The sequence below is a fragment of the Crinia signifera genome, chromosome 19, assembly GCF_055691185.1.
Source record: "Crinia signifera chromosome 19, ASM5569118v1, whole genome shotgun sequence".
Taxonomy (NCBI): Eukaryota; Metazoa; Chordata; class Amphibia; order Anura; family Myobatrachidae; genus Crinia; species Crinia signifera.
Window position 1 is genome coordinate 98,926,036 of NC_139226.1, and position 27,633 is coordinate 98,953,668.

Here is a 27,633-nt window from a genome sequence, read left to right on the forward strand (position 1 = left end):
TAACAAAGGAGTGAGTGTGTGTGGGGGGAAGGGGGGGGGGGGGTCCAAGGCCCCACTGAAAATAGTTCCACCAACAAAGGGGACTGCTATGACCAGATTGTACTCGTAGTGACTACTGAAAATCACTGCTCTTGCCAATTCCTTGGTGGTACCCTGTCTATAATAAATAATTTGGGAGATTTGATTTAAGATGCAGGGCAGCAGTAGATATGAACTTAAAATGCAACTCTCCCACAGGATCTGCAACTGCATCCACGCCTCAAGCACCCTCTTGTCCAATTCTGGAGCTTGAGCAGCTGACTTGCATTCAACAGCGCATCAGTCCCGATGTTTTACCAAACATATATAAATTTTATAGGGAAAACAATTCTGTAATTTGTAATTCCCTAACAGTTCCTGGTCAACAATGGCAATAATAATGAATGATTGCAAATACAGTAACTGCTGCTCCAAAATAATTCTACCAGAACACATTAGCTTACCACATTTGAGTGGGTGTCAACTTGTTCAGATAAGTTCATGTCGTAATAAGAAATATTTAAACAAATTAATTGAAAGCCAGTCAAGTGTAAAAGCAAATGACTGGGGATAAATTGCTGGATTCAAACAGCAACAAGCAGTGGTACTTGTGTATTATCACAGCGCCCACGATGTACATCTTAGTACATCGCATACATCGCATCCGATTTTTCATTGTACAAGCACCCTGATGGGTGCTTTCAATGTTAAATGCACCCCCATTGTCAACGCCACCCCCACTATCAACTCCAACCCAAAGTGTGGCAAGTGCAGCGAGCCTGCGAGGGGCGGCGGTACGCGTCCTCCGACCTTTTCATACTTCCACTATCCACGTCGGCGTGGAGTTGATTTTAGATAGTGTGGCGAGCGCAGCGAGCCACCGAGCCCGAAGCGTGGCGCAGAGAGCCCCGCGAGGGGACACGAATGACTTCACATGTATTCCGCGTCCGCTCGCCACGCTTTGGGCTTGGTGGCTCGCTGTGCTCGCCACACTATCAAGAAAGAACTCCACGCCGACATGGATAGTGGGGGTATGAAAAGGTCAGAGGACGCGTACCGCCGCCCCCCCACGGGCTTGCTGTGCTCGCCACGCTTCAGGTTGGAGTTCATAGTGGGGGTCGCATTGACATTGGGGGAAATTTAACATCCTGGGGGCATTTAACATTGTATGCACCCATCAGGGTGCTTGTACAATTAAAAATCGCATGCCATCGCATCGCATGACATTTGCTGGCATGCGATATTTAATTGTACATTTTTCCGTCTTGACGCGAAAATCGCATGCCATAGCATACCAGCGCATACCTTATTTAGTGGTATGCGATGCGATGGGCGCCGTGATAATACACACGTACCCAAGCAGTTACAAGAACGATGAAGCAAAGTACTTAAGGTCTAATTCAGACCTGCTGGCTGGGCTGCAAATGTTTGGAGCCCAGCAATCGGGTAAATGCCGCCCCCCACGTGTCTCCCCACCCCTGTGCCTGGCTGTGAATGCGTTTGCAGCTGTGCACACAGATGGAAATCCATTCCTGATTACTCACCATCAAGTGGATTTCCCCCTGTTCGCTGCCTCCAAATAAGTCTAGACTTACTCCCTGGGGAGAATAAGGCTGCTGCTGAAGTCAGTGTCCCTGTCACCCAACGGCCGGGCAACACCTGTGTTTTCCAGAACACAAAAAGGAACAATAAGGTAGCACTATATACCAATGAGGAATTAAAATATAATTAGCATTTATTGGTCCACATAAACAAACACATATAAAAAAATATTATTAAAACATAATTGTAACAAACAGGCACCTAAACAAATAATATGAGCTGGAATGTTCAGTAGGATCCGTTCCTATATGTACCGCCGTAGACCGGTAGAATTAGCACAGTCTCCAATATAGCTCTCTGTAGTAGAATATGATATAGTTACCAAAATATAGCCACCTGGGGAATTGATCCAACTTTGGATTGCATTGCAGCCATGGTCAGACTAAGCCTTTGGAGGGCCCCGGGTCACTTTAGATAGGGGAGCCCCCTTGCACTAGTCATTACTGGCTGCAAACAGCACTGGATCATAATACACTGTGAAAACACAGAGTAAAGGGTAACTGCAGTAGGGGTTAATATTATATATATAGATATATACTGTGTGTGTATATATATATATATATATATATATATATATATATATATATATATATATATACAAATACAGGGACTCAACACTCTCCATAATGAACTAACTCACCTTAGTATACAATTAATCAAATAAATAATGGGGTTTTAGTTCATGAATTGATCAATGCATTTAAGCTTGCAGCCCATCGCCAAGGGACCCCATTTCACTGCAAGTCCTACACTAGCATTTGTTTCTCAAGAGCCTGCCAACTGCCGACACATCATAGCTAAAGTGGACATGTGTTTTTTTCTGGTTTAAAGCTCACCTGCCAAGTGCCTTATGGCTTTTAAAGATGAGGCAGTCACCTAACACAACACCTGACTTAGAATTAAAGGGGCAGCTGTAACAGGTTACAGATAAATTAGCTCATCTGGGGTGAAAGAGAAAGCTATGATCACAGTAACAAAGGTTAATAAAAATTAACCCACATATATACACACATACAGAGTACCACAACACTCGCCATCCCTGCGAATGGGGTGCAAACAGCACTCGCCATTCCCAGGTTGGGGTGAAAGTGGCCTGTGACCACATGCTCTAATAAATACAAATACAGGGACTCAACACTCTCCATAATGAACTAACTCACCTTAGTATACAATTAATCAAATAAATAATGGGGTTTTAGTTCATGAATTGATCAATGCATTTAAGCTTGCAGCCCATCGCCAAGGGACCCCATTTCACTGCAAGTCCTACACTAGCATTTGTTTCTCAAGAGCCTGCCAACTGCCGACACATCATAGCTAAAGTGGACATGTGTTTTTTTCTGGTTTAAAGCTCACCTGCCAAGTGCCTTATGGCTTTTAAAGATGAGGCAGTCACCTAACACAACACCTGACTTAGAATTAAAGGGGCAGCTGTAACAGGTTACAGATAAATTAGCTCATCTGGGGTGAAAGAGAAAGCTATGATCACAGTAACAAAGGTTAATAAAAATTAACCCACATATATACACACATACAGAGTACCACAACACTCGCCATCCCTGCGAATGGGGTGCAAACAGCACTCGCCATTCCCAGGTTGGGGTGAAAGTGGCCTGTGACCACATGCTCTAATAAATACAAATACAGGGACTCAACACTCTCCATAATGAACTAACTCACCTTAGTATACAATTAATCAAATAAATAATGGGGTTTTAGTTCATGAATTGATCAATGCATTTAAGCTTGTCCACTTTAGCTATGATGTGTCGGCAGTTGGCAGGCTCTTGAGAAACAAATGCTAGTGTAGGACTTGCAGTGAAATGGGGTCCCTTGGCGATGGGCTGCAAGCTTAAATGCATTGATCAATTCATGAACTAAAACCCCATTATTTATTTAATTGATTATTTGAATGTTAAGGTGAGTTAGTTAATTAAGGTGAGTGCTGTGCCCCCTGTGTTTGTATTTATTAGAGTGTGTGGTCACAGGCCACTGCACCCCAACCTGGGAATGGCGAGTGCTGTTTGCACCCCATTCGCAGGGATGGCGAGTGTTGTGGTACTCTGTATGTGTTTATATATGTGGGTTAATTTTTATTAACCTTTGTTACTGTGATCATAGCTTTCTCTTTCACCCCAGATGAGCTAATTTATCTGTAACCTGTTACAGCTGCCCCTTTAATTCTAAGTCAGGTGTTGTGTTAGGTGACTGCCTCATCTTTAAAAGCCATAAGGCACTTGGCAGGTGAGCTTTAAACCAGAAAAAAACACATGTCCACTTTAGCTATGATGTGTCGGCAGTTGGCAGGCTCTTGAGAAACAAATGCTAGTGTAGGACTTGCAGTGAAATGGGGTCCCTTGGCGATGGGCTGCAAGCTTAAATGCATTGATCAATTCATGAACTAAAACCCCATTATTTATTTGATTAATTGTATACTAAGGTGAGTTAGTTCATTATGGAGAGTGTTGAGTCCCTGTATTTGTATTTATTAGAGCATGTGGTCACAGGCCACTTTCACCCCAACCTGGGAATGGCGAGTGCTGTTTGCACCCCATTCGCAGGGATGGCGAGTGTTGTGGTACTCTGTATGTGTGTATATATGTGGGTTAATTTTTATTAACCTTTGTTACTGTGATCATAGCTTTCTCTTTCACCCCAGATGAGCTAATTTATCTGTAACCTGTTACAGCTGCCCCTTTAATTCTAAGTCAGGTGTTGTGTTAGGTGACTGCCTCATCTTTAAAAGCCATAAGGCACTTGGCAGGTGAGCTTTAAACCAGAAAAAAACACATGTCCACTTTAGCTATGATGTGTCGGCAGTTGGCAGGCTCTTGAGAAACAAATGCTAGTGTAGGACTTGCAGTGAAATGGGGTCCCTTGGCGATGGGCTGCAAGCTTAAATGCATTGATCAATTCATGAACTAAAACCCCATTATTTATTTGATTAATTGTATACTAAGGTGAGTTAGTTCATTATGGAGAGTGTTGAGTCCCTGTATTTGTATTTATTAGAGCATGTGGTCACAGGCCACTTTCACCCCAACCTGGGAATGGCGAGTGCTGTTTGCACCCCATTCGCAGGGATGGCGAGTGTTGTGGTACTCTGTATGTGTGTTTATATGTGGGTTAATTTTTATTAACCTTTGTTACTGTGATCATAGCTTTCTCTTTCACCCCAGATGAGCTAATTTATCTGTAACCTGTTACAGCTGCCCCTTTAATTCTAAGTCAGGTGTTGTGTTAGGTGACTGCCTCATCTTTAAAAGCCATAAGGCACTTGGCAGGTGAGCTTTAAACCAGAAAAAAACACATGTCCACTTTAGCTATGATGTGTCGGCAGTTGGCAGGCTCTTGAGAAACAAATGCTAGTGTAGGACTTGCAGTGAAATGGGGTCCCTTGGCGATGGGCTGCAAGCTTAAATGCATTGATCAATTCATGAACTAAAACCCCATTATTTATTTGATTAATTGTATACTAAGGTGAGTTAGTTCATTATGGAGAGTGTTGAGTCCCTGTATTTGTATTTATTAGAGCATGTGGTCACAGGCCACTTTCACCCCAACCTGGGAATGGCGAGTGCTGTTTGCACCCCATTCGCAGGGATGGCGAGTGTTGTGGTACTCTGTATGTGTGTATATATGTGGGTTAATTTTTATTAACCTTTGTTACTGTGATCATAGCTTTCTCTTTCACCCCAGATGAGCTAATTTATCTGTAACCTGTTACAGCTGCCCCTTTAATTCTAAGTCAGGTGTTGTGTTAGGTGACTGCCTCATCTTTAAAAGCCATAAGGCACTTGGCAGGTGAGCTTTAAACCAGAAAAAAACACATGTCCACTTTAGCTATGATGTGTCGGCAGTTGGCAGGCTCTTGAGAAACAAATGCTAGTGTAGGACTTGCAGTGAAATGGGGTCCCTTGGCGATGGGCTGCAAGCTTAAATGCATTGATCAATTCATGAACTAAAACCCCATTATTTATTTGATTAATTGTATACTAAGGTGAGTTAGTTCATTATGGAGAGTGTTGAGTCCCTGTATTTGTATTTATTAGAGCATGTGGTCACAGGCCACTTTCACCCCAACCTGGGAATGGCGAGTGCTGTTTGCACCCCATTCGCAGGGATGGCGAGTGTTGTGGTACTCTGTATGTGTGTGTATATATATATATATATATGTACATACCACATGAAAATCCTGTGTTTGTCCCTCCGTACCTTACTCTGTAGAACTGTAGGAGACCTCACAGGCTCAGCACTGCCTCTGATTAAAAACCCTCCCATGCTGAGGCTGCTGCTGTCCTCCATGGGCCTGAGAAGCATGTAGTGAGCTCCACCATTCAGAGCTCAGCACAAACATCTCAGCCTTTGCCCTCTTGTGCAAAGTGTCATCGGACTTAGTCAAGTCCCAGGAAAGCACTGCACACTTGTGCAGTCAGTGCGCCTTTGCTTCTGATGCTCAGCACCATTAATATTTGTCACATTGGCAGATAGGTGTAGCTGCAGCACTACCCCACTCCCATGTAAACCTTCAGCCAAATAAAAACTTTTTTTTTAAATACATGTGGACCAAAGGGGGCCCTAGTTAGAGGGAGGCCAGGGGTACTGACCCCCTGTGCCCCCCCCCCCTTAATCCAGACCTGATTGCAGCAGTATCCTACTTGGTGGTGGTAGTGTGGCACCCTGCAGCTGGTGCCACTAAGAAATCCCGGGAGGATTAACCCCCAGGCAGGGAAGAGGTTAATCCCTCTCACGATGCCGGAGCTGGAGGATGGTGGAGGGACTTACCCCGGGCTAAAAAAGAGAGAAGAAGCTTTGTGAGGGGAGGAGTTGCTGGTGTGGCGCAGAGACGGAAGGAGGAGAGAGGAAGGCGGAAGGGCCACAGTGATGGGCTGGAGCCTTGCAGGCTGGCGTGTGTGGGAGAAGCGGTCTGCAGTGACCGGGAGGGGACCTGCGGCAGCACCAGAGATGGGCAAACAGACCAGAAGAGGCGCCAGGCAGCAACCAGCACTGACGGGAGGAGGTGTCATCAACAAGACCCAGCGAGAGCCCTGCCGCAATCGGGAACTGGCACCGCAGAAAAGAGGAACATGCGAGAGGTAAGGCGGGCAAGTGCAGCCAGGGACAGACTGGGCAGAGTAGCAAGGGATCCCCACTGCCCAACCCAGCGAGGGAGAGAGAGGGAGAGAAGCGCGCAACAACATCCCATCCCAGCTGCAGCAAGCAGGGGCAGAAGCTCCCCTCAGGTGCATGCCACCGCTGCACAACTGCACTGTCTCTTCTGCCAGTCAGGGCACCTAGGCTGCCCAGAAGCAGGGATGCTACATCTCATTACCCTGGAAGGCACCATACCCAGTGTTGGGACTGTACATATTGGGTAGTTACCCCAGACAAAACCACCCCATCAATGGCCGGCACCAAATAAGAACCAGGCTATTTATCCACAGGAAGGCCTGCAGCAAATGAGAACCAGGCTATTTATCTATAGGAAGGCCTGCAGCAAATGAGAACCAGGCTATTTATCCGTAGGAAGGCCTGCAGCAGGTGAGACCCAGGCTAATTATCCGTAGGAAGGCCGGGGTTCTCCATTCGGGACCGCTTCCCCGGGGAGTTGTGCATTGGTCCCTGTGCACAGGCCGAGTCATAGATTCCGTTCCAGGACCGTAGTTGGGTACCGGTACCGTTAGGACATACCTTGTTAGGAACGGTAGATATCATTATCGCTAGATATATTGAAGTGTGTATGTTTGTCTGTCGTAGATTAAATCCTTGATTCTGCTATCGCAGTAACTTGTTTTACCCGTAGCTTTGACATGCCCTCTTGTCAGAAGGCGAACAATAAAATTTCAACCTGTTTAAGTATATCAGCTCCCTCGACTCTGTGTCCACTATTGCTGTCCAAACTCCTGGAATAAACCTACCTAATACCTCGTGGGTACCACAGTAGCAAGAGAGAGGAAGTCTTGCTGTGGTGTTAGCGGCTGTGAAAAGGTCCCAAAAGTTGGCGGCTGGTCCAGATCCAATAAAGTGCAGTGGTGCATAATGTAAGTTGAAATGGTAAATGAATGGGCACTCAGCACTACTTCGTTTCACTGTAACCAGGTGCAGCTTTGTCAAAGGCATGCCTTTGACAAAGCTGTATCTGGTTACAGTAAAAAGCATTAGGGCTGGGGACTTTCCACAGCTGCTAACACCACAGAGAGACTCACTCTTTCTTGCTACCACCACTAAGGGGGATACTGCTGCAATGCAATCCAAAGTTCCCCCAGTGGACATAGGGCCTTATTCTGGTTTGAGCGGCCGGGCCGTACGCGTACGTCCCGGGGTTTTTCATGATCTGCGCATGTGCAGATACACTAATGCGCCGGCGCGAACACTCCACAACGCTTACGGCCGGGCTCTCAACGTGCGAAAAAACCTGTACGCGAGTGTACGGGTAATGGGGCGGCATAGGGGCGTGTTGATGGGAGCGGCCGAAATAATGAGGGAAAATGGGCGTAAATATGGGCGTACACGGGGGTGTGCACCAAAAATGAGCGGTGCTACTACCGCACGATCGACTAAGGCACCGTTCGGACACCAAACAGGCGGCCGCCAACCGCCAGCTCAAACCACCCCTACAGATACCGCATGCCAGCGTGCGCCTGAGTTGGCTAATTAACGCTGATTACTACTCAAACACATACACCTGAATGTAATAAGCAATGCTGCAGTCTATTAAGTCCAAACCATGATTTCACTACCTGCAAGCCACACATACAGCACGCAAACACATTGGAAGCTTATGTTTCTATACTTCTCCACATTTAAAGGTTTGTTTAATTTAAGGTAAGAATCTTTTTATACGCTAAGGTAGGTATTTGCTAAACAGTTAGACACATTCACTACCTGCTTTCATAGACTTTACGCAGTAGCACACTCAATCTACACAAGTCGACATGTGTCAACGTGTTCACTCTAATACTAACATAGGTTTTGTATTTAGGATACAATAACATAAACCACATCTAACACCTACAAAGGATGTTTCAGCAATGTTTTAAGCCCATGACCACTATTTTGCACACAATCTTTGTATAGTACCCAAAATAATGACCTGTACCACTATCTCATCTGCTATGATTTGGATTTGACTACACTCTGGATGTAAGATGCCACCAATCACATTATTGCACTCTCATCTCTCTAACAAAGGATTCCTACATCTGCTTATGACACTGTCAAATCATATATATTTAAAAAGTTATGCATGTTTGTTCACAAGCTAATTTATCATGTTTGGCCCATTCACACATCTTTTTTTAGGGAGGACACATATGCATTCCTACACAAATGTACCTTTTCACCCTTGTTTGTCTGCCTCACCCACTCCATGAGGAAAGCATTGTTCTGGACCTGCTTTTACCTACTACTGTAGGAGCTACCTCACCTGCATACAAACTGCTTTCTCACCTATTAAGTTGCTCTGCACATGTGCTGACACAAACTAATTAGCAGGGAAAAGTTGGATAGGAACATGGGAATGGCCATGGAGAGGGTTACACATGGGAAACTTCGACCACACTTCAACAAATGTTCAAAAATACCCTGGTCAGTAAGTACACATAAATCTAGTATTTGTTTCACACAAGAAATGACACATACCACAATTTAGATTTAATTTGTAAAATAAATTTATTTGCTGTTCAGCATCACAGCTTGACACTTTAATGTGAGAAATCAAATAAACAAATAAAATAGACACACAAATAATAAAACAGCCAGAACAAGAGGTTGCATATCTCCAAACATGTGTTACCCTGCAAATGCAATGGTGAAAGAAATGGGGACACCAGAATACGTACTGCAACAACCAGGGTGAATACTAAGCAAGATACACACCACCAAAAAAAAAAATCCTGCATTTGTAGAGGTCAAAATACGAACTTTCATGCCCATGGCACGCAAATGGATCGATGGCCAACTCAGGAAGCGGATGTCCAGTGCAATTAAAACCTTTGGCCTCCAACCACAGAGGAAGTGAACCAGGTCTCATTTGGGCCCTTTTTTGCCCCTTTTAGATGGGGCCTTGGGGACAGGGGCCTTTGGCTCAGCTGGCTTTCGGCGTCTTCCCCTAGTCGACACAGGAGGGTCAGCCGAGGTGGAAGGTTGGGGAGCAGCTTGGGGTGGGGCAGCAGATGGGGGATTGTCCCTTAGGGACCTGGCGGTGGACAGCTGCTCCGCAAGAAGTTCATTCTGGCGGCTGAGGTGTTGGCCAATGCTTACTATGCCAGCCGCCAGAGTTTCATTAATGCGGTTCAAGGCCTCAACCTGCAGCTGGTTTGTGGCCTTCCACTCCGCCAGAAAATCCGCCACCTGCTGCTGACGGATCGCAGCATCCACCCCTTGCTGCTCGATCCTGTCCAGCGTCACCAACAGGCTCTCATTCCATGTCTCCTGTGGCTGGGGCTGGGGGCGAAGTCTTGGTGGAGGCTGGACAGCTTGCTCCACCTGTGGCTCTGCAGAGGAAGATGCTGCCGGTACATCCAGGCTTTCTGCTTCTGCTAGGATAAGAATTGAAAACAATGTCACCATCACATACGCAATAAAAAATATCTTTCTAAATACAATGCATTACTGTGACTTACCATCAAAAGCAGCAGCAAAGACCTCTGCCGGGAGCTCACTGTCCATATTGGAGATCCCCCTGATCTCCCCCACATCAATCACGTCACAGGAGTCCAGCTCCAGGGGGGTATACTCCAAATGGTCAGGCATAGGACCTCTCCCGGTGGACATGCTGTGGTTGTACCGGTCAGTCATCTTCCTCTTCAGTGCACTTTTGAAGTCAGTCCACCTACAAGTTTAAAAATACAAATATCACCATGAGATATGTGCACCACTGTGCTACGTGTAGGGTTACCACCTAGTCCCTTTAATTCCGGACACATGTTACTTACACAGGTTCTGTGGCAGTTTAAAATTAGGTGAAGTGGAGTCTTGAAGTCAGCCAGCCACAGAACCTGTGTAATTAATATGTGTCCGGAATTAAAGGGACTATGTGGTACCCCTAGCTACGTGACATTTCCTAGTGTGGGTGATCTTATGTTTTTTTGCCATATGTGTCCCACACACACATTCATGTCTCAATTAGGAGGCATTTCAGTGTCTCATCTCATTCATTAGGCCATTAAATGCACATACATACATCACTATGCAGAAATGACATCATCCATGGCCAAATTAGGCACCTCCACCTGGTGTGAAACTACACATTCCACCATAGCTTGACAATGTGGTTATTATGGAGTAATTTAACTATGGAATGGCATACTGGGATGTGTAGTTTCTCACCAGCTACATGTGCACAGTTTGCTCATTCTTGTTTCAGTAGCATCATATGGAACATGTTACAACAACTCTTTCAAAAACACACTTTCTCTTGTCCCATCACATACTTCACATGAGCAGAACTGTGCCCATAACCTCACATCACACCAATGGTGCATGTTTCATATATCAATGTGGGTTATTAGACATGGTTGTGTTCACATGTGACATTGAAGTGTAGCACTATCTACAAACACACCTTTCTATTAGTCTCAAAACATACATGTAACATATGTACACACATATTACATTATCAGGGGGCCAAAGACCAGGGCAATTTTTCAGCAGTCTCCAGCAGGAACTGAGGCCCTTATTCTAGTTCACTCTTTCTGCCCAAATATTTCTTTGATGGACAAAACCATGTGCACTGCAGGTGAGGCAGGTGTAAAACCCCACCCAAATCTGATTATCTCTGCACAAGTAACACCTGCCTCACCTGCAGTGCACATGGTTTTGTCCATCTAAGAAATATTTGGGCAGAAAGAGTGAACTAGAATAAGGGCCTCAGTTCCTGCTGGAGACTGCTGAAAAATTGCCCTGACAAACACACTAACCTTTTCTTCACCGCGTCCCAAGTTCTGACCACTGGTGCCACCTGGTTCACTTCCTCTGTGATCTTGTCCCAAAGGTTTCTCCTTGCACTGGCACCCGGCTTCCTGGTTGCCAATTCAATCCATTTGCGTGCCCTGGGCACTAGAATTCGCATTTCGGCCTCTACAAATGCAGGGTTTCTCTTTCTGGTGGTGGTATCCTGCTCAGTCATCACCCTAGATGTTGCAGCACGTTTTCTGGTGGCCCCAGTTCTCTCACCATGCACCTGCTGGGTCACACCTGTTTCGAGAGATGAAACCTCTTGTTCTGGCTGGTTGTTCGGCCCTTGTGGAGCTGGTGGAGGTTCACCAGGGCCTGTTACTGAGGGACCCGCTTGATCTTGCAGGCGACTCCTCTCTTGGGCCCTCCTTCTCCGCTCCTGTTCCCTCTTGTTCAGTGCATCAAGCAGGGATTGTGCTGTAGCTCTCTGCAGAGCGTCCTCAGCTGCAGAATCGTCTGAGTCAGACATGCTTGCAGCAATTGTGGGCTGCATCTGACTGAATATTTATATGTTAATCTCCCGCCATGAACAAGGGGGCGTATATTTTTTCCCGCAATGTAGATGCAAATTTACGCCGATATTTCCTGCCGATAATTCCCGCTTAAATTACGCAGGTCTCAACGCACCTGATCAATCACCTGTATATGCACATACACAGGTTGTGGAGTATTGTGGGCTACATCGTGAAATGTGTGCACCTGTCATTCCAATGATGAGTGTTGTCAGCTGGTATCTGTTGGAGTTCGTGTATGCCTTGTGAGTCACATTTCAAAACATCACGTTACAATGCTTTCCTTACATATGTAATGTGTAGGAAATTGTCATACAGCAACATGTGGCATTGTGGCCCTTTAAGCAGCGTAGTTATGACTAGAGGGTTGCGTGTATTATTTTCCGCACACTGTAAATACAGTACTCCTCTCCATGCATATCGGTGTATCGTGCCCCCTTTAAGCAGCGTAGTTATAAGTAGAGGCTTGCGTGTATTATTTTCCGCACACTGTAAATACAGTACTTCTCTCTTCATTGAATGCATGCTGTTGGTTGTGGTGTGTGTATATCGGAACGGTCCGCGTAAGTTTCTATTCACATCCAGTTTGTCAATGTAAGAGGGATTAATAAAGTTAATACCAAACAAACAATTTTTTCGACCAATCAGCAAGCACCAAAAGTGATATATGTACCTGCAATTAATAACTGCGCCATTGCCACTATGACTTGTCCTCGAGCTAGGCCCTTTTCCACCTCAGAGCTTTTGGCCCTGGTAGAAGTTATGGACCGTCACCTGGGGCCCAGGGGCCCATATGTCAGTAATGCGGACAAGCGGCGGGCGTATACTGCTGCCCGCCGCCTGATCTTCTCGACGACCGGCGTCCGCAGAAGCCTGGCGCAGATTGAGCGGCGCTGGTCAGACCTGCGCAGGCGGCAGCCAGTGTTCCTCAGCAGCCTTCGCCGCCATATTGCCCGATGTAAGTTTTGATTACTAGTATGTCAGCGTTTTTTAGCAATGTTTTGTGTATTTTTTATAAATATGTTCCTGAGTATGAGGGTGTATATGGGGGTGTATATGGGGGGGTATATGGGTGTATATGGGTGTATATGGGTGTATATGGGGGGGTATATGGGTGTATATGGGGGTGTATATGGGTGTATATGGGGGTATATGGGTGTATATGGGTGTATATGGGTGTATATGGGGGGGTATATGGGTGTATATGGGGGTGTATATGGGTGTATATGGGGGTGTATATGGGTGTATATGGGGGGTATATGGGTGTATATGGGTGTATATGGGGGTGTATATGGGGGGGTATATGGGTGTATATGGGGGTGTATATGGGTGTATATGGGGGTGTATATGGGTGTATATGGGGGGTATATGGGTGTATATGGGTGTATATGGGTGTATATGGGGGGGTATATGGGTGTATATGGGGGTGTATATGGGGGGTATATGGGTGTATATGGGTGTATAGGGGGGGTTTAAGTAGTTGATCAGTTTTTGGGTGTAGGATATAGTTTGCATGATAAATGTCTGAAATATCACAGCAATGATAATTTTGAAGGTTATGAGCATGACTAATGTGAATTTTTCTTTCCCCCTTTTTTATGAAACCCAATCTTCGATTTCTATGCCATCAACATGAACATTTCAGCACGGGCAAGGGCACGCATGGAAGCCCGGGAGCAGGCAGCCCGGGACCAGGCAGCCCTGGAGGAGGAAGAGGAGGAGGAGGAAGAAGAGGAGGAGGAAGAGGAGAAGGAGGAAGAAGAGGAGGAGGAAGAGGAGAAGGAGGAAGAAGAGGAGGAGGAGGAGGAGGAGGAGGAGAAGAAAGAGGAGGAGGAAGAGGAGGAGGAGGAGGAAGAAGAGGAGGAGGAAGAAGAGGAGGAGGAAGAAGAGGAGACACTGGGTGCAGTTTGGACCCACACAACTTCCCCATCCCCTTCCCCCTCCACAACCCCCACCCCCTCCACAACCCCCACCCCCTCCACAACCCCCTCCCCAACCCACACCCCCTCCCCAACACTGGAGACACTGGGTGCAGTTTGGACCCACACAATTTCCCCATCCCCTTCCCCCTCCACAACCCCCACCCCCTCCACAACCCCCACCACCTCCACAACCCCCTCCACAACCCCCCCCCTCCCCAACCCCCACCCCCCCCCCTCCCCACCCCATTTCCTACCCCCCTACACCTCTCCACCACCCACCCCCAAACCTCTCCACTCCCCACTCACACCCACTACCTCGGTCCAAACTCCAGGACCATCCCCCTTGCTCCTGACCCCCCCAACCACTGCACAGCCAACCAGCGGCAACCAGGATGGCTCAAGTAGCCGTAAGTAAATAATGTGTCTAATGTTGACCTACACATTTCTACACATAAACAATCACAACAACCACATATGTGTATCCAACATCAACATTAGTTGCAACATATCACTGCAGGGCGACCATGAGGTGTGTCCTGTCCTTCTCCAGGAACAAGGCTCCCCTTGGTGGTTTTTTTGAGTGTGGCCATGCCTCACCCCTTGAATAATTGACATAACAGTACATCCAATGAGATATCCGACATTAGTGGTGTGGTAGTTATGTGGCTCCAGGTGTTGGGTAACTCCAGTTCCCAGCATGATGTGCAACACAGGGCCGGATTATAATGGAGGCGCAAGGGGTCAGTGCCCCTGGGCCCCCCTCTAGCTAGGGGCCCCCTGTGGTTGTCATGTATTTTTTAAAAATAAAATGTTTAACCCCTTCCTGACAGAGCCAGTTTTTGCGTTCCTGACAGAGCCCTTTTTTTCAAATCTGACATGTCTCACTTAAGTGGGTATAACTTTTTTTTGCTTTTACTTATCCCAGTGATTTTGAGATTGTTTTCTCGTGACACATTGTACTTCAAATTAGTGGTAAATTTGGGTCGATACAGTCTGTGTTTTTTTGTGAAAAATACCAAAATATCGTGAAAAAATGGAAAATTTAGCGATTTGCAAAATGTTAAATTTTCTGCTTGTGAGACAAATAATCTTACCACTCAAAATAGTGAATAACTAACATAGGCCATATGTCTACTTTATGTTGACATCATTATTTCAACTTCCTTTTAATTTTTTGGGACACTAGGAGGCTTACAATATGAATAGCAAATTCTCAAATTTTCAAGAAAATTTCAAACACTGATTTTTTTAGGGACCAGTTCAGTTCTGATGTAACTTTGAGGGACTTGTATGTGAGACACCCCCATAAATGATGCCATTTCAAAAACTGCACCCCTCACAGTATTCAAAACAGCATTTTGGAAGTTTGTTAACCCTTTAGGTGTTTCACAGGAATTAAAACAAAGTGCAGGTGAAATTTCAAAATTTCTTTTTTTTTGCAGATTTGCAATTTTAATACATTTTTATAAGGAACACAGTACATTTTACTAGAGAAATGTGACTAAAAATTGATTCCCCCAATTCTTTTGTTTTCATAAATATCCTATATGTGGCCCTAGTGTGCACGGTGACCAAACCACAGGCTTCATAATAGAAGGAGCACCTACTTGATTTTGGAGCCTCCTTTTTATGAGATTATTTTTTAGGCACCATGTAGGTTTCAAGGCACCATAAGATGCTAAAAGTTAGGAACCCCCCCACAAGTGACCCCATTTTGCAAACTACACCCCTCAGGGAATTCATCTAGGGGTATAGTGTACATTTCAAACCCCCAGGGGTTTCACCAATTTTGATACAAGTGGGCAGTGAAAAAGAAAAATTACATTTTTTACACAAAAATGCAGTTCTGGCTCAAAATTTTTCATTTTCAGAAGGTATGAAGGAGAAAAAGCACCCCAAAATCTGTGCCCCAATTTCTCCCGAGTACGGCAATGCCTCACATGTGACCAAAAAATACCAGTTGGGTGCATGGCAGGACTCAGAAGGGAAGGAGTGATTTTTGGATTTTGCAGCACATATTCTGGTGGAATGAATGGTGGGTGCTATGTTGCACCAATACAGTGGAACCCCCCCACAAGTCACCCCATTTTGCAAACTACACCCCTCAGGGAATTCATCTAGGGGTATAGTGTACATTTAAAACCCCCAGGGGTTTCACCAATTTTGATACAAGTGGGCAGTGAAAATGAAAAATTACATTTTTTTACACAAAAATGCAGTTCTGGCTCAAAATTTTTCATTTTCAGAAGGAATGAAGGAGACAAAGCACCCCAAAATCTGTGCCCCAATTTCTCCCGAGTACGGCAATGCCTCATGTGTGACCAAAAAGTGGCAGGACTCAGAAGGGAAGGAGTGATATTTGGATTTTGCAGCACAAATTCTGGTGGAATGATGGTGGGTGCTATGTCGCATTAGCAAGACCCCCAAAGCACCAATACAGTGGAACCCCCCCACAAGTGACCCCATTTTGCAAACTACACCCCTCAGGGAATTCATCTAGGGGTATAGTGTACATTTCAAACCCCCAGGGGTTTCACCAATTTTGATACAAGTGGGCAGTGAACATGAAAAATTACATTTTTTTACACAAAAATGCAGTTCTGGCTCAAAATTTTTCATTTTCACAAGGAATGAAGGAGACAAAGCACCCCAAAATATGTGCCCCAATTTCTCCCGAGTACGGCAATGCCTCACATGTGACCAAAAAATACCAGTTGGGTGCATGGCAGGACTCAGAAGGGAAGGAGTGATTTTTGGATTTTGCGGCTCAGATTCTGGTGGAATGAATGGTGGGTGCTATGTGGCATTAGCAAGACCCCCGAAGCACGGTGAAATTATGAACCTAATATTCCATAGATGTGTGGTATATTTTAAAACACTCCTTTATACATAGGCCGGGTTTGTCGGGGCAAGTGTCACACTGGAAAATAGTTTGCTTTCTTATTCCCTTTTTATAGCAAACTTTGCACCTTTTTTGTGTCCTGCCCTTTTTTCCAGTGGAGGGGATTTCATCAGGAAAATGCTGCCCTGGTACAATACGGGGGCCAGTACTAGAAGTACTGGGGCCCTCTGCCTGCTGGTTCCCAAATATTAGGCCCTTTATGACTTCCTCTTGAAAGTGCATAAATGTCCCCCTCTGGCCGGTAGAACGGAATAGCACGTAAGCGTTATACAGTGCCATCTGGATGATATACACGGCCACCTTCTTGTACCAGATTTTTGTTTTCCGCAGGGCACTGTACGGCTTCAGTACCTGATCTGAAAGATCCACTCCGCCCATGTACCTATTGTAATCCAGGATACAATTAGGTTTGGAGGTGTGGGTACTGGTACCTCGTACAGGGACGGAGGTGGTACTGTCTCCGTGAATTGTTGTCAGTATAAGGACATCCCTCTTGTCCTTATATTTGACCAACAACATATTTTCGGTGCATATTCCCCTGCTTTCACCCCTTCTCATTACTTGGGCAATGTGCGTTTTTGGGAGGCCTCTTTGGTTCTTGCGCACAGTACCGCAAGCTGCTGTACCTCTTGAACCAAGGGCCTTAAACAGGGGGATGCTGGTGTAAAAGTTATCCACATAGAGGTGATAACCTTTATCCAGGAAGGGGTGCACTAAATCCCAGACAATTTTCCCACTAACACCTACGAGGGAGGGGGGGCATTCTGGCGGTTCAATTCTTGAATCCTTCCCTTCATAAACCCTAAACCTGTGGGTGTACCCTGAGGTGCTTTCACACAGTTTGTACATTTTTATGCCATACCTTGCCCTCTTACTGGGAAGGTACTGGCGGAATTTAACCCTTCCTTTAAAATGTATAAGGGACTCGTCGATACAAATAAATTTTTCAGGGATGTACACCTCTTCAAATTTGGCACTGAAATGATCAATGACCGGCCTGACTTTGAATAGCCGGTCAAAGGTGGGATCATCTCTGGGTGGGCACTGTGCATTATCGGTGTAATGTATAAATTTAAGAATTGTCTCAAATCGAGTCCGGGGCATGGCCATACGGTAAAATGGAGTACTGTACAGAACATCTGTACTCCAATATTGCCTAATTTCTGGCTTTTTTACTATGCCCATATGAAACACCAGACCCCAAAACGTCATCATCTCTACTGCATCTACAGGGGTCCACCTAGCAAATGATGACGTGGGGTTTTGAGCAATAAACTGCTGGGCATATAAATTAGTTTGGTCCACCATTAAATTTATAAAATCATCAGAGAAAAATAATTTGAAAAAGTCAATTTCTCTGAGACCTGTGGAATCAAATTGGATTCCTGGCATGGCCAAAAACTCAGGAACCTGGGGCTCAAAATTGTCTGGTGGTGGGGTCCATACGAGATCAATTATTGGGGGGGGGGTCTCAGCTGCTCTACGGGGGCGTCTTTGAGGGGGTCCCTCATCACCAGAGGAGGAAGAGGAGCTTAAGGCGAATCCTTCAAATTCCCCGCTTGCATCACTGGCTGTGTCAGAGTCAGAAGCAAGCAGGGCATATGCCTCCTCCGCTGAATACATTCTCCTGGATGACTGGGAGGACATTTGGGAGGACATTTGGGAGGACATTTGGGATGCCATTTTTATTTTTGTGTTACTGGTAGTGAAATGTTTCAACACGTGTATAGTGTAGGGGGGGGTACAAACTTTATTTCAATCCGGGGGGTATGTAGTGTGTAGTGTGTATGTGGTGCAGAAAAAAAAAAAATACTTTATACCAATAAAAAAAAAAAAAATGAAGGGGTTAAAAATAAAAAATTTAAGGGGTTAAAAAAAAAAAAAGGTCCTGCGCCAAAAATTGAGCACAGATGTTGGTCAGTAACGTCTGTCACTGAACAGCGCTCAAAGGCAACAGGAATTTGATCAAAAAAAAAAAATATAGATCAACCCTGTACCGAAAAAGATGATCAGTGATGTACGTCACTGATCAGCGCACAGCGGCCACAGGACACCCACAAAATCACAGTGTGTGTAAAAAAAAAATTAAAAAAAGACCCCACAGCACACACACAAAAAAAAAAAAGGTGATCAGTGATGCGACACTGATTACCAGTGAGGTGCAGCAGGTGCACAACCTTTGGTGCAACTGACAGGTATATATAAAAAAAAAAAAACCTCTGTACCCCCAAAAAAGTTGCTGATCACCTCAGATATAGTGATCAGCACAAAAGGCGGGGGCAGCAGACAAAAAATTTAGCACTCTCTATCACTCTCTGTCACTATCTCTCTCTATCTCTCTATCTCTCACTATCTATCACTCTATGACACTGCAGCAGCAGCACTGACAGGTATATCTATATATAAAAAAAAACCTGCGCCCCCAAAAAGTTGCTGATCAGTTAATTTATACTGATCAGCACAAAAGGAGGGGGCAGCAGTCAGTTATATCAAAAATATATAGCACAATCTGTCACTATCTCTCTCTATCTCTCTCTCTCTATCTCTCTATAACTATCACACTGCAGCAGCACAAAATATAGCACTCTGTCACTAGGCCTCTCTATCTATCTCTCTCTCTCTATCTCTCTCTATCTATAACTATATCACACTGCAGCAGCACAAAATATAGCACTCTCTGACACTATCTCTCTCTATCTCTCTCTATCTCTCTATAACTATCACACTGCAGCAGCACAAAATATAGCACTCTGTCACTAGGCCTCTCTATCTATCTCTCTCTCTCTATCTCTCTCTATCTCTCTATCTATCTCTCTATCTAGCTAGTACACTGCAGCAGCACAATTTCACAGGAAGGCACAAGTAGCAACAGGATCCAGGAAGCAGTGATGAAGCAGCGATCAGCACTCTCTGACACTATCTCTCTCTCTATCTCTCTCTATCTCTCTCTATCTCTCTCTATCTCTCTCTATCTCTCTATCTCTCTATCTATCTCTCTATCTCTCTATCTATCTAGCTAGTACACTGCAGCAGCACAATTTCACAGGAAGGCACAAGTAGTAACAGGATCCAGGAAGCAGTGATGAAGCAGCGATCAGGTAAGTATGGAGCAAGCTATGGAGCAAGGTTCTGGTCAGTATGGCGGCAGGGAGGTACGGTGACCGCACTGCACGCTATTCCAGACCGGAATGGCGTCTGCAGTGCAGTCACCGTTAGTTTAAATCCCCCTCCTTGGCTGTGATTGGTCCGTCGGTCCGACGAACCAATCACGGCCTTTGGGGGCGGGCGGGGTGCGGTGGGGTGACACCAGTGTCACCCTCACACCCCGCGGTGATTGGTGCTGTACTTTACAGCACCAATCACCTCTGATCCCGTGTCACCGGCGAACGTTATTCGCCGGTGACACAGGAAAACGCTGTAATTGGCTGTTCACACTGAACAGCCAATCACAGCGATCGCCGACGGGGGGGGCGGCATCGCAGCCCCCCCTGGGCATGCACGGACATGTCTGCTGTCAGGGACAGCAGACATGTTGAAACTGTCACCGCGTCTATAGACGCGGTGACAGTTAAATGCCATGACGTACATTTACGCCATGTGTCGGGAAGTACTTCCCGACCATGACGTAAATGTACGTCAAATGTCGGGAAGGGGTTAAGTTATGTTTTTTTTTTTTTAGCTAAATGTTTTGTGCATGGGTGGGGTAGTGCTGCAGCTTCACCTATCTGCCAATGTGACAATGATTTATGGTGCTGAGCATCGGGAGCCAAGGCACACTGATTGCACAAGTGTGCAGTGCATTTCTGGGAGTTGACTAAGTCCCATGACACTTTGCACCAGAGGACAGAGGCTGAGAAGTTTGTGCTGAGCTCTGATTGGTGGAGCTCATTACATGCTTCTCAGGTCCATGGAGAACAGCAGCAGCAGCTTAGTCATAGGAGGGTTTTTAATCAGAGGCAGCACTAGGACTGTGAGGTCTCCTCCAGAGTAAGGGGCAGAGGGACAAACACAGGCTTTTCATGTGGTGTGTGTATATATATATATATATATATATATATATATATATATATATATATATCCCCTGCAGGTAACCATTGACCAAGTTTCTTCTGCCTTTACTCTGTGTTTTGACAGTATAATATTCGCCCATGCAGTGTGCGGCCAGTAATGACAAGTGCAAGGGGGCCCCCCTCTCTAAAGTACCCCGGGCCCCCCAAAGGCTTAATCTGCCACTGGTGCAACTTAAATGTAGAGATTGTTTTGGTAATAGTGTGTGAGGCCATGCGGATGCATGCTTTACAAACATAGCTGTAGGCCTATAATTTGTACAGCAATGTCCTAAATTTAAAATACTAAGGAGTGCTTAAGCCACAACAATGTCATAACCCTTAAATAGCACAGGCTAATTGTGAGGTTAGAGGAGAGTCCCCCAAAACCAAAGTACCAATTGGGATACAGCATACATTCATTGATGAAGGAGTAATTGAATTAATGTTATTTACTATGTACAGTATGTGTGTGTTAACATATTTTTTTTTAGTACTGTGTTTACAGCAGACCCATCTTCAATGTAGTTTCTAAATGTATGTGGCCTTCACACATAACTCTGAACTTTTTATTATGTACAAATACAACAAACATTTGTGTATGTTATATATTAATTTTTTGTTTTATCCCTTCATTACAGACACTGAACAGCACCAGGAGGAGGTGGCAGTCCTCATGCGGGAGATGATGATCACCCTCCTGTACCTCCAGCTCATTTTTGGCCTTCTGGAGGCCCGCCTTTAATTTTTTTTTTATCCCCCCCCCTTATTATTTTTGTAGAAAATAAAAGTTTAATTACAGTTCGAAATTGCCTGTGTTTTTACTAATAAATATGTTAGAGGGCTTGTAAGGGTAGGTACATACAGATGTGTACTGTAAGTTATACTTGTAATTTGAGGTGAGGGGTAATGATTGATGTGTGAATGTGTGTGTTTTTGAGTAAAATAACACATAGTGAAAATGCATGAATGTTTAATGTTGTTTGATTAAAACATCACACATAACATCAGGGTAGGTATACATGTTACACATTTTGGACAAAGTAATTACGGACATAATTTAGTACATATACAGAAACACCAACATAACTTGATTTAAAAGTAACAGCAATATGGGGACACATAGATAGTGATTAAAATGCCACATTAGAACATAACAAATATACATGTAATGTGGGTTCAAATGTAGTTTTATTAGGTCTTTATTAAGGTAGACAATTGAGTTAATAGAAAACAATAATTGAATAACAAATAGATTAATTAATCAATTGTCAGATTAGTAGTTGAGAGGCAAGATTTGCAGGTCCATATATGTGAAGGGTATGCCAGCGTGCACGGACGTACGCTCACTCTCACGAGCGGTGACAAAAGCTGAGTTTTCCATTGAAAACAATAGGGACCCGTCCGTGCAAGTTGGCGTACGCTCAGATCTCCGCAAGAAGTCGTTGGGAAGACGGACGAAAGACGTCCGTAAACGGCGCCGTACGCTCAGTTGTACGCCAGTTGTCGGAGTGTATTGGCTGGGCCGTCCGCGTACGTTGCCGTACGCTCATTTGTACGCCACTCCCCTTCTACGGTATTTCTGCCCGTACGTAAGCGGCTGATTTGTGGGTGGACTTAACCCTAACGGCCGCGTACGGCTAGCGTGCGGTAATGGCGAACGTACGCACGTTTGGCCGCTCCGATCAGAATAACCTCCATATTGTGGTAACTATATTGTATTCTTCTACAGAGAGTTATATTGGAGACTGTGGTAATTTATGTGGACAATCCCTCCTCACTTCCATACTATGGAAGTACATATAGGAACAGATCCTACTGAACAATTCAGCTCATAATATTTTCAGCTCACAATATTTGCAATTTTTATAATATTTTTAACATGTGTTTTTTTATGTGCATCAATAAATGCTAATTATATTTTAATTCCTCATTGGTATATACTGTAGCGTTACTTTATAGTTTATTTTTCTACCCACAAAGGGATCTACTCCCTCCCTCCAACTAGCTGCTTGCCGAACCACCCCCTGCCAGCACCCAATCTGCAAGTTTTTTCTTTTTCCAGGATATTTCCATTAAACGCTGGCGTTCAGCCCCCAAATGCCCGGCGCCTGTCAATCAACTTGCGAATGGCCAGAAATGGCTATCGGGCCAATTGTTCGATAATTTCTCGGGCTGCAAATTCACATCCGAACTAATTGGTCTGAATTGGGCCTTTAGCTTGATCATGTGTTCTTTGGATTCTTAAAACTCATTCAACACTTCAGATATGTTTGGCAAGCAACCAGGTACATTATATAAAAAGGGACATATTAAATGAGGTAAGTATATCTTTGGGGCAGCATGTGTGGGGCAGGGCCCCCTGAATAAGGGGCCAGTTTGCACCGCATAACAGGCGTTCATTATAAATATGCCAAAATGAAAGAAATAGGCAAAATGTCCTTTATAATGCCCAAAAAAAAGTCTAAGGTCCAATAGGATATATTTCCCAACGCATCATGACTTCATATTAATTCCTTTGTGAGAAAAAAATAAACTAGTTGCCGAGTACATTCTGGGCCTGATATTGAGTATTTTGAGGACTTGCACAGGACAGGGCAAGACCATCCCACTCGCCGGGTCCTCGCTAAAGTGCTACACAGCGAAGCGCTCACACATTGACGACTGCCCCCTGGTGCATGCTAGCCATGTTGCGGCAACACGCAGTCTCTATGGCCCTCCCCTAGAGTGGTCTGGACACAGAGATGCCATTAGGAATTTTGGGGCCCAGCACTGTTTTTCAGTCCGGATCCCCCGTCCTAACTTCACTTACCACCCCGAGCTCCTGCTCCCCATCCCCTCTTCTGCTGTGCTGCCTGTGCTCAGTGCACTGAAAGAAGCAGGTCCCGGAGCGCAGACTTCTTCAACTCTGTAAGCCGGCAGGCAATTAAAATGCAGGACTGGCTGGTGAGCCAATCAAAGCTCGCATACTGGCAGCCACTCTGGCTAACGGTACGCAAGCTCTGATTGGCTAGAAAGCTAGTGCAGCATTTTAATTGGCCACTGGCATCCTGAGTTGAAGAAGCCTCTGCTCCGGGACCTGCTTTGTTCAGCGCACTGAGTGCAGCACAGGCAGCACAGCGGAGGCAACCAAGGGGGGGGGGGGGGGGGGCGCTGGGCAAAATAAGCTGCCAGGCCCTTCCATCTCTCTCAGAGAGGCTGGGCCTGGGACAGCATTCCCCTAATGGTGGCCCAGTCTGGACACGCCTGAGTTGTCTGGACTGTCCCCACAAATTGTTGCTGCCTCCAAAATGGTCCATTGCCACCCTTAAGCCCCCACCCCCCAACCCCGAGGCTCTAGAATTGTGATCATCTGTGATCGCAATTTCAGGGCTCACACATGCACATTTCTCTGAAAATCCCCAACTAGTGATTTTTTGAAATTTGTGTTCAGGTCTGGGTGGTTTATGAGGACACTTTTGCACAGAGTTGTATGCATAAATAACATACTTATAGCCTACATAGCATATATCTGGTGCACCTTGATGATGGCTTTCAAGCAGGGGCGGGCAGGGCCGGGGGACAGGGTGCCATGTTCCCCCTGGGCCGCTTGCCCAGTCATTGGCTGCGGGCCGCTCTGGATCACCACCTCCTCCAGCCCTCCTGCGCCGGCCGCAGCTTCCATAACACGGCCGCGGCTACAGGAAAATGGCCACCGGCCCCCTGCACTAATGTCCTCAGTGCAGGAGGCCGGCGGCCACTTTTCTGTAGCCGTGGCCGTATTCTGGAAGCCGCGGCCAGCGCAGGAGGGCTGCCGCGGCCAGCTGTGCCCTTGCTGGGCTCTCCCTCTTCATCACCTGTACCGCCAAGCCAATTAGAGAACCCGCAACACCCCTCAAGCAGAGGGAAACGGCGCCGAGGGGCCGATGCTCGACGAAGGGACCAAGTGGACATCATATTGATTGGACTGTAAGTTTTGCCGGGGGACTTGTGCACTGTGGGGGGTCGGGACGCCAGCCCCCTACACCACAGCCTCCCCTTACAGCTATCATCCCTCCACAAGCTGATTATACTACAGCACTTTGCATGCTTTATTCATTTTAAATTGATCAATTTCTGTACATGTGTTGAGATTGTATGTACATGCACATTATTAAGGTTAAATAAATCTTTTTATGCACTCCTTACATGCATTTGCCAACCTATCTGTATAATAGCATTGCCATCTAGTAATCTAGGTTAACAGTACGATTATCTGCATCAATTAAACCGTACACATATCAGGATCCATTCCCTCCACTAATATCGACACAACTAGGCAGCGCCAATCCATCGTTAATCCAGACTTGACCCAGGCAGAGCCAAATTTCCCATTAGGCACGTGAGGCACCGGCCTAGGGGCGGCACATGTTTGGGGGCGGCACTTGGATGCCTGTGATAGTACTGTCAGCCCAAAATGTACCAATAACTGAAAAATATCCACTGTACTGTACTATATTCCATCTTAAATAGAGTGTAAATGAATAGGACATGCAGATAATGCCCCTATAAACTGTCCTACTTAGTAAACATTATTGTTGTGCCTAGGGGAGCCCTCATCCCTAAATCCGGGATTGGGGAATCCTCCGTTTGGCAGCGCCACCACCCTGAGGTGAAGCGCAGTAACTACTCCCATTTTGCAGCGCAGGAGAACGCCTGTCAGACACAAACATTCTCTGCTCTCTGCTCACTGCCATTCTGCCGGCCAGCACTTCAGCACCCGATCCCCTCATGCGTGGCAAATAGATGCTTGCAGACCTGAGAGCACGCAGTATGAGGTTTTGAACTAATCTGCAATGGTGAGTTGCTGGTGGGAAATTCTGGCACTGTGGGGCATATGTGTTTCTGGCACTGTGGGCATACGTGTATTTGGCACTGTGGGGGAATATCTGGCACTGTGGGGGCATATGTGTCTCTGGCACTGTGGGGGAATATCTGGCACTGTGGGGGCATATGTGTCTCTGGCACTGTGGGGGAATATCTGGCACTGTGGGGGCACATGTGTCTCTGGCACTGTGGGGGCACATGTGTCTCTGGCACTGTGGGGGCATATGTGTCTCTGGCACTGCTGGGGTATATCTGGCACTGTGGGGGCACATGTGTCTCTGGCACTGTGGGGGCATATGTGTCTCTGGCACTGTGGGGGCATATGTGTCTCTGGCACTGTGGGGGCATATGTGTATTTGGCACTGTGGCGGAATATCTGGCACTGTGGACATCACATTGTGCGGTGTAATGGGTATCATGATATGGGGCGTAATGGGCATTACGGTGTGGGGAGCATTGCGTATTTGCCATCACAGTATGGGGTGTAATGGGCATCAAGGTGTGCTGCGTGTAATTAGCATCACAATGTGCAATCTGCAGGTACACAATACAATCCCGCGCACAAGTCTTACGGTAAGTTGGGGGGGGGGGGGGGAGTGGTATGGGCGAGTGGTATGGGCCAGTGCTCTGGACTTGTCCCCTAGGCTAAAAGTTGCCAGCCAGCCCCTGCTTTCAAGCCAAATGTATGGAAATTTATTGTCTATACCACAAAGATGTGTACAGAGTAGACCTGCAAACGGTGAATAGAAGCTTTTACTGTCGTGCATGCACAGAGGGAACAATTATGGTCAATTTGTGTACAACTCTGCATCAGTGTCATACCATGAAATAACTCTTGGCTTACCAGTAGACTACTTCCCCCCTTGTATTTCTAAGCTGTGTTCTAGTCAATGCCCAGTAATTTCCATTATCACTCCAAAAACACTACTAACCGCGGAGGGGCCACAAGGGTGTAATTTAGCTCTATACCATAAAGTCAGTAATCTAATGACATACCTGATGTTTCATTCGGTATCCTTGGTGGTCTTGCAGCTTTTCCATTTCCTGGATAAGGTTCTGTTGTGCTTATCCTACCAGGTGTTTTTTTCCCTCTATGAACACCTGGGTTTTGTGTCAAGTCTTTAGACTGTGTTGTGGTGGAAGTTATGGTGGAAGCTGTAGTTCCCACTAACGTTGTCCTGGCTTGTGTAGTAGAGGTTTTTGTGGTTTTATAAATCCCAGGGAATGTGGTGGACTCCAGAATTTCATCATCCCCCGTTGGACCCCATAAAATAAATTCAGAGATTGTGGTTGGCTGACTTTCACTGTCCAAAAAATGTCTTATGTTATTCCAACTTCTTCTTTGGAGCTGTCTCTTACCCCTTTTCAAATGGGTAATTTTAAGTGCATCTCTTACTCCACGTGTGGAGGGAACTGTTTTTGAACTGGCAGAGTACTGCAATGGCACATTTCTAGAAAATCTGTGGCCCACATGGTCTTTAAGATATAAATTTAAATGTTGCGACTCTGCCTGAAAACCACGCTGCTGTCCAAAATTTGTAAATGGACTCCAAAATTGTTTCCAACTTCTTGCCTTTTGCCTCCCCTTTGGGTTCCACAATGCCATGTGATGTATCCTATGCTCTAGTGATGGTCTTTGTAGGTATTTGTAAGCAGTACTCGGTGATCCTGATTCACAAATAATGAAATCCATAGCTAGTTGAAAAATGGCTATCAAAATCCAAGCATGGCTTCCTATCGGAGGGCCTGATCTGCAGAAAGACAATTAAAACATATTAAGGTAATGATAAAAAAAAATGTTTTTTTTCTTTTAGAAAGTTTTATTGTTG

The 27,633-nt window shown here is 45.6% G+C and overlaps 1 protein-coding gene across 4 annotated transcripts in view; it reads right to left on the reverse strand.

Moving 5' to 3' along the window:
* AJAP1 (adherens junctions associated protein 1) overlaps nucleotides 1-27,633 on the reverse strand; it is a 282,173-nt gene that overhangs the window by 115,089 nt on the left and 139,451 nt on the right. For all 4 annotated transcript variants that reach the window (XM_083163011.1, XM_083163013.1, XM_083163010.1 and 1 more), the window contains exon 2: nucleotides 26,801-27,555. In XM_083163011.1, coding sequence (XP_083019137.1) covers nucleotides 26,801-27,555 — 755 coding nt within the window. The remainder of the gene's footprint in view (nucleotides 1-26,800; nucleotides 27,556-27,633) is intronic.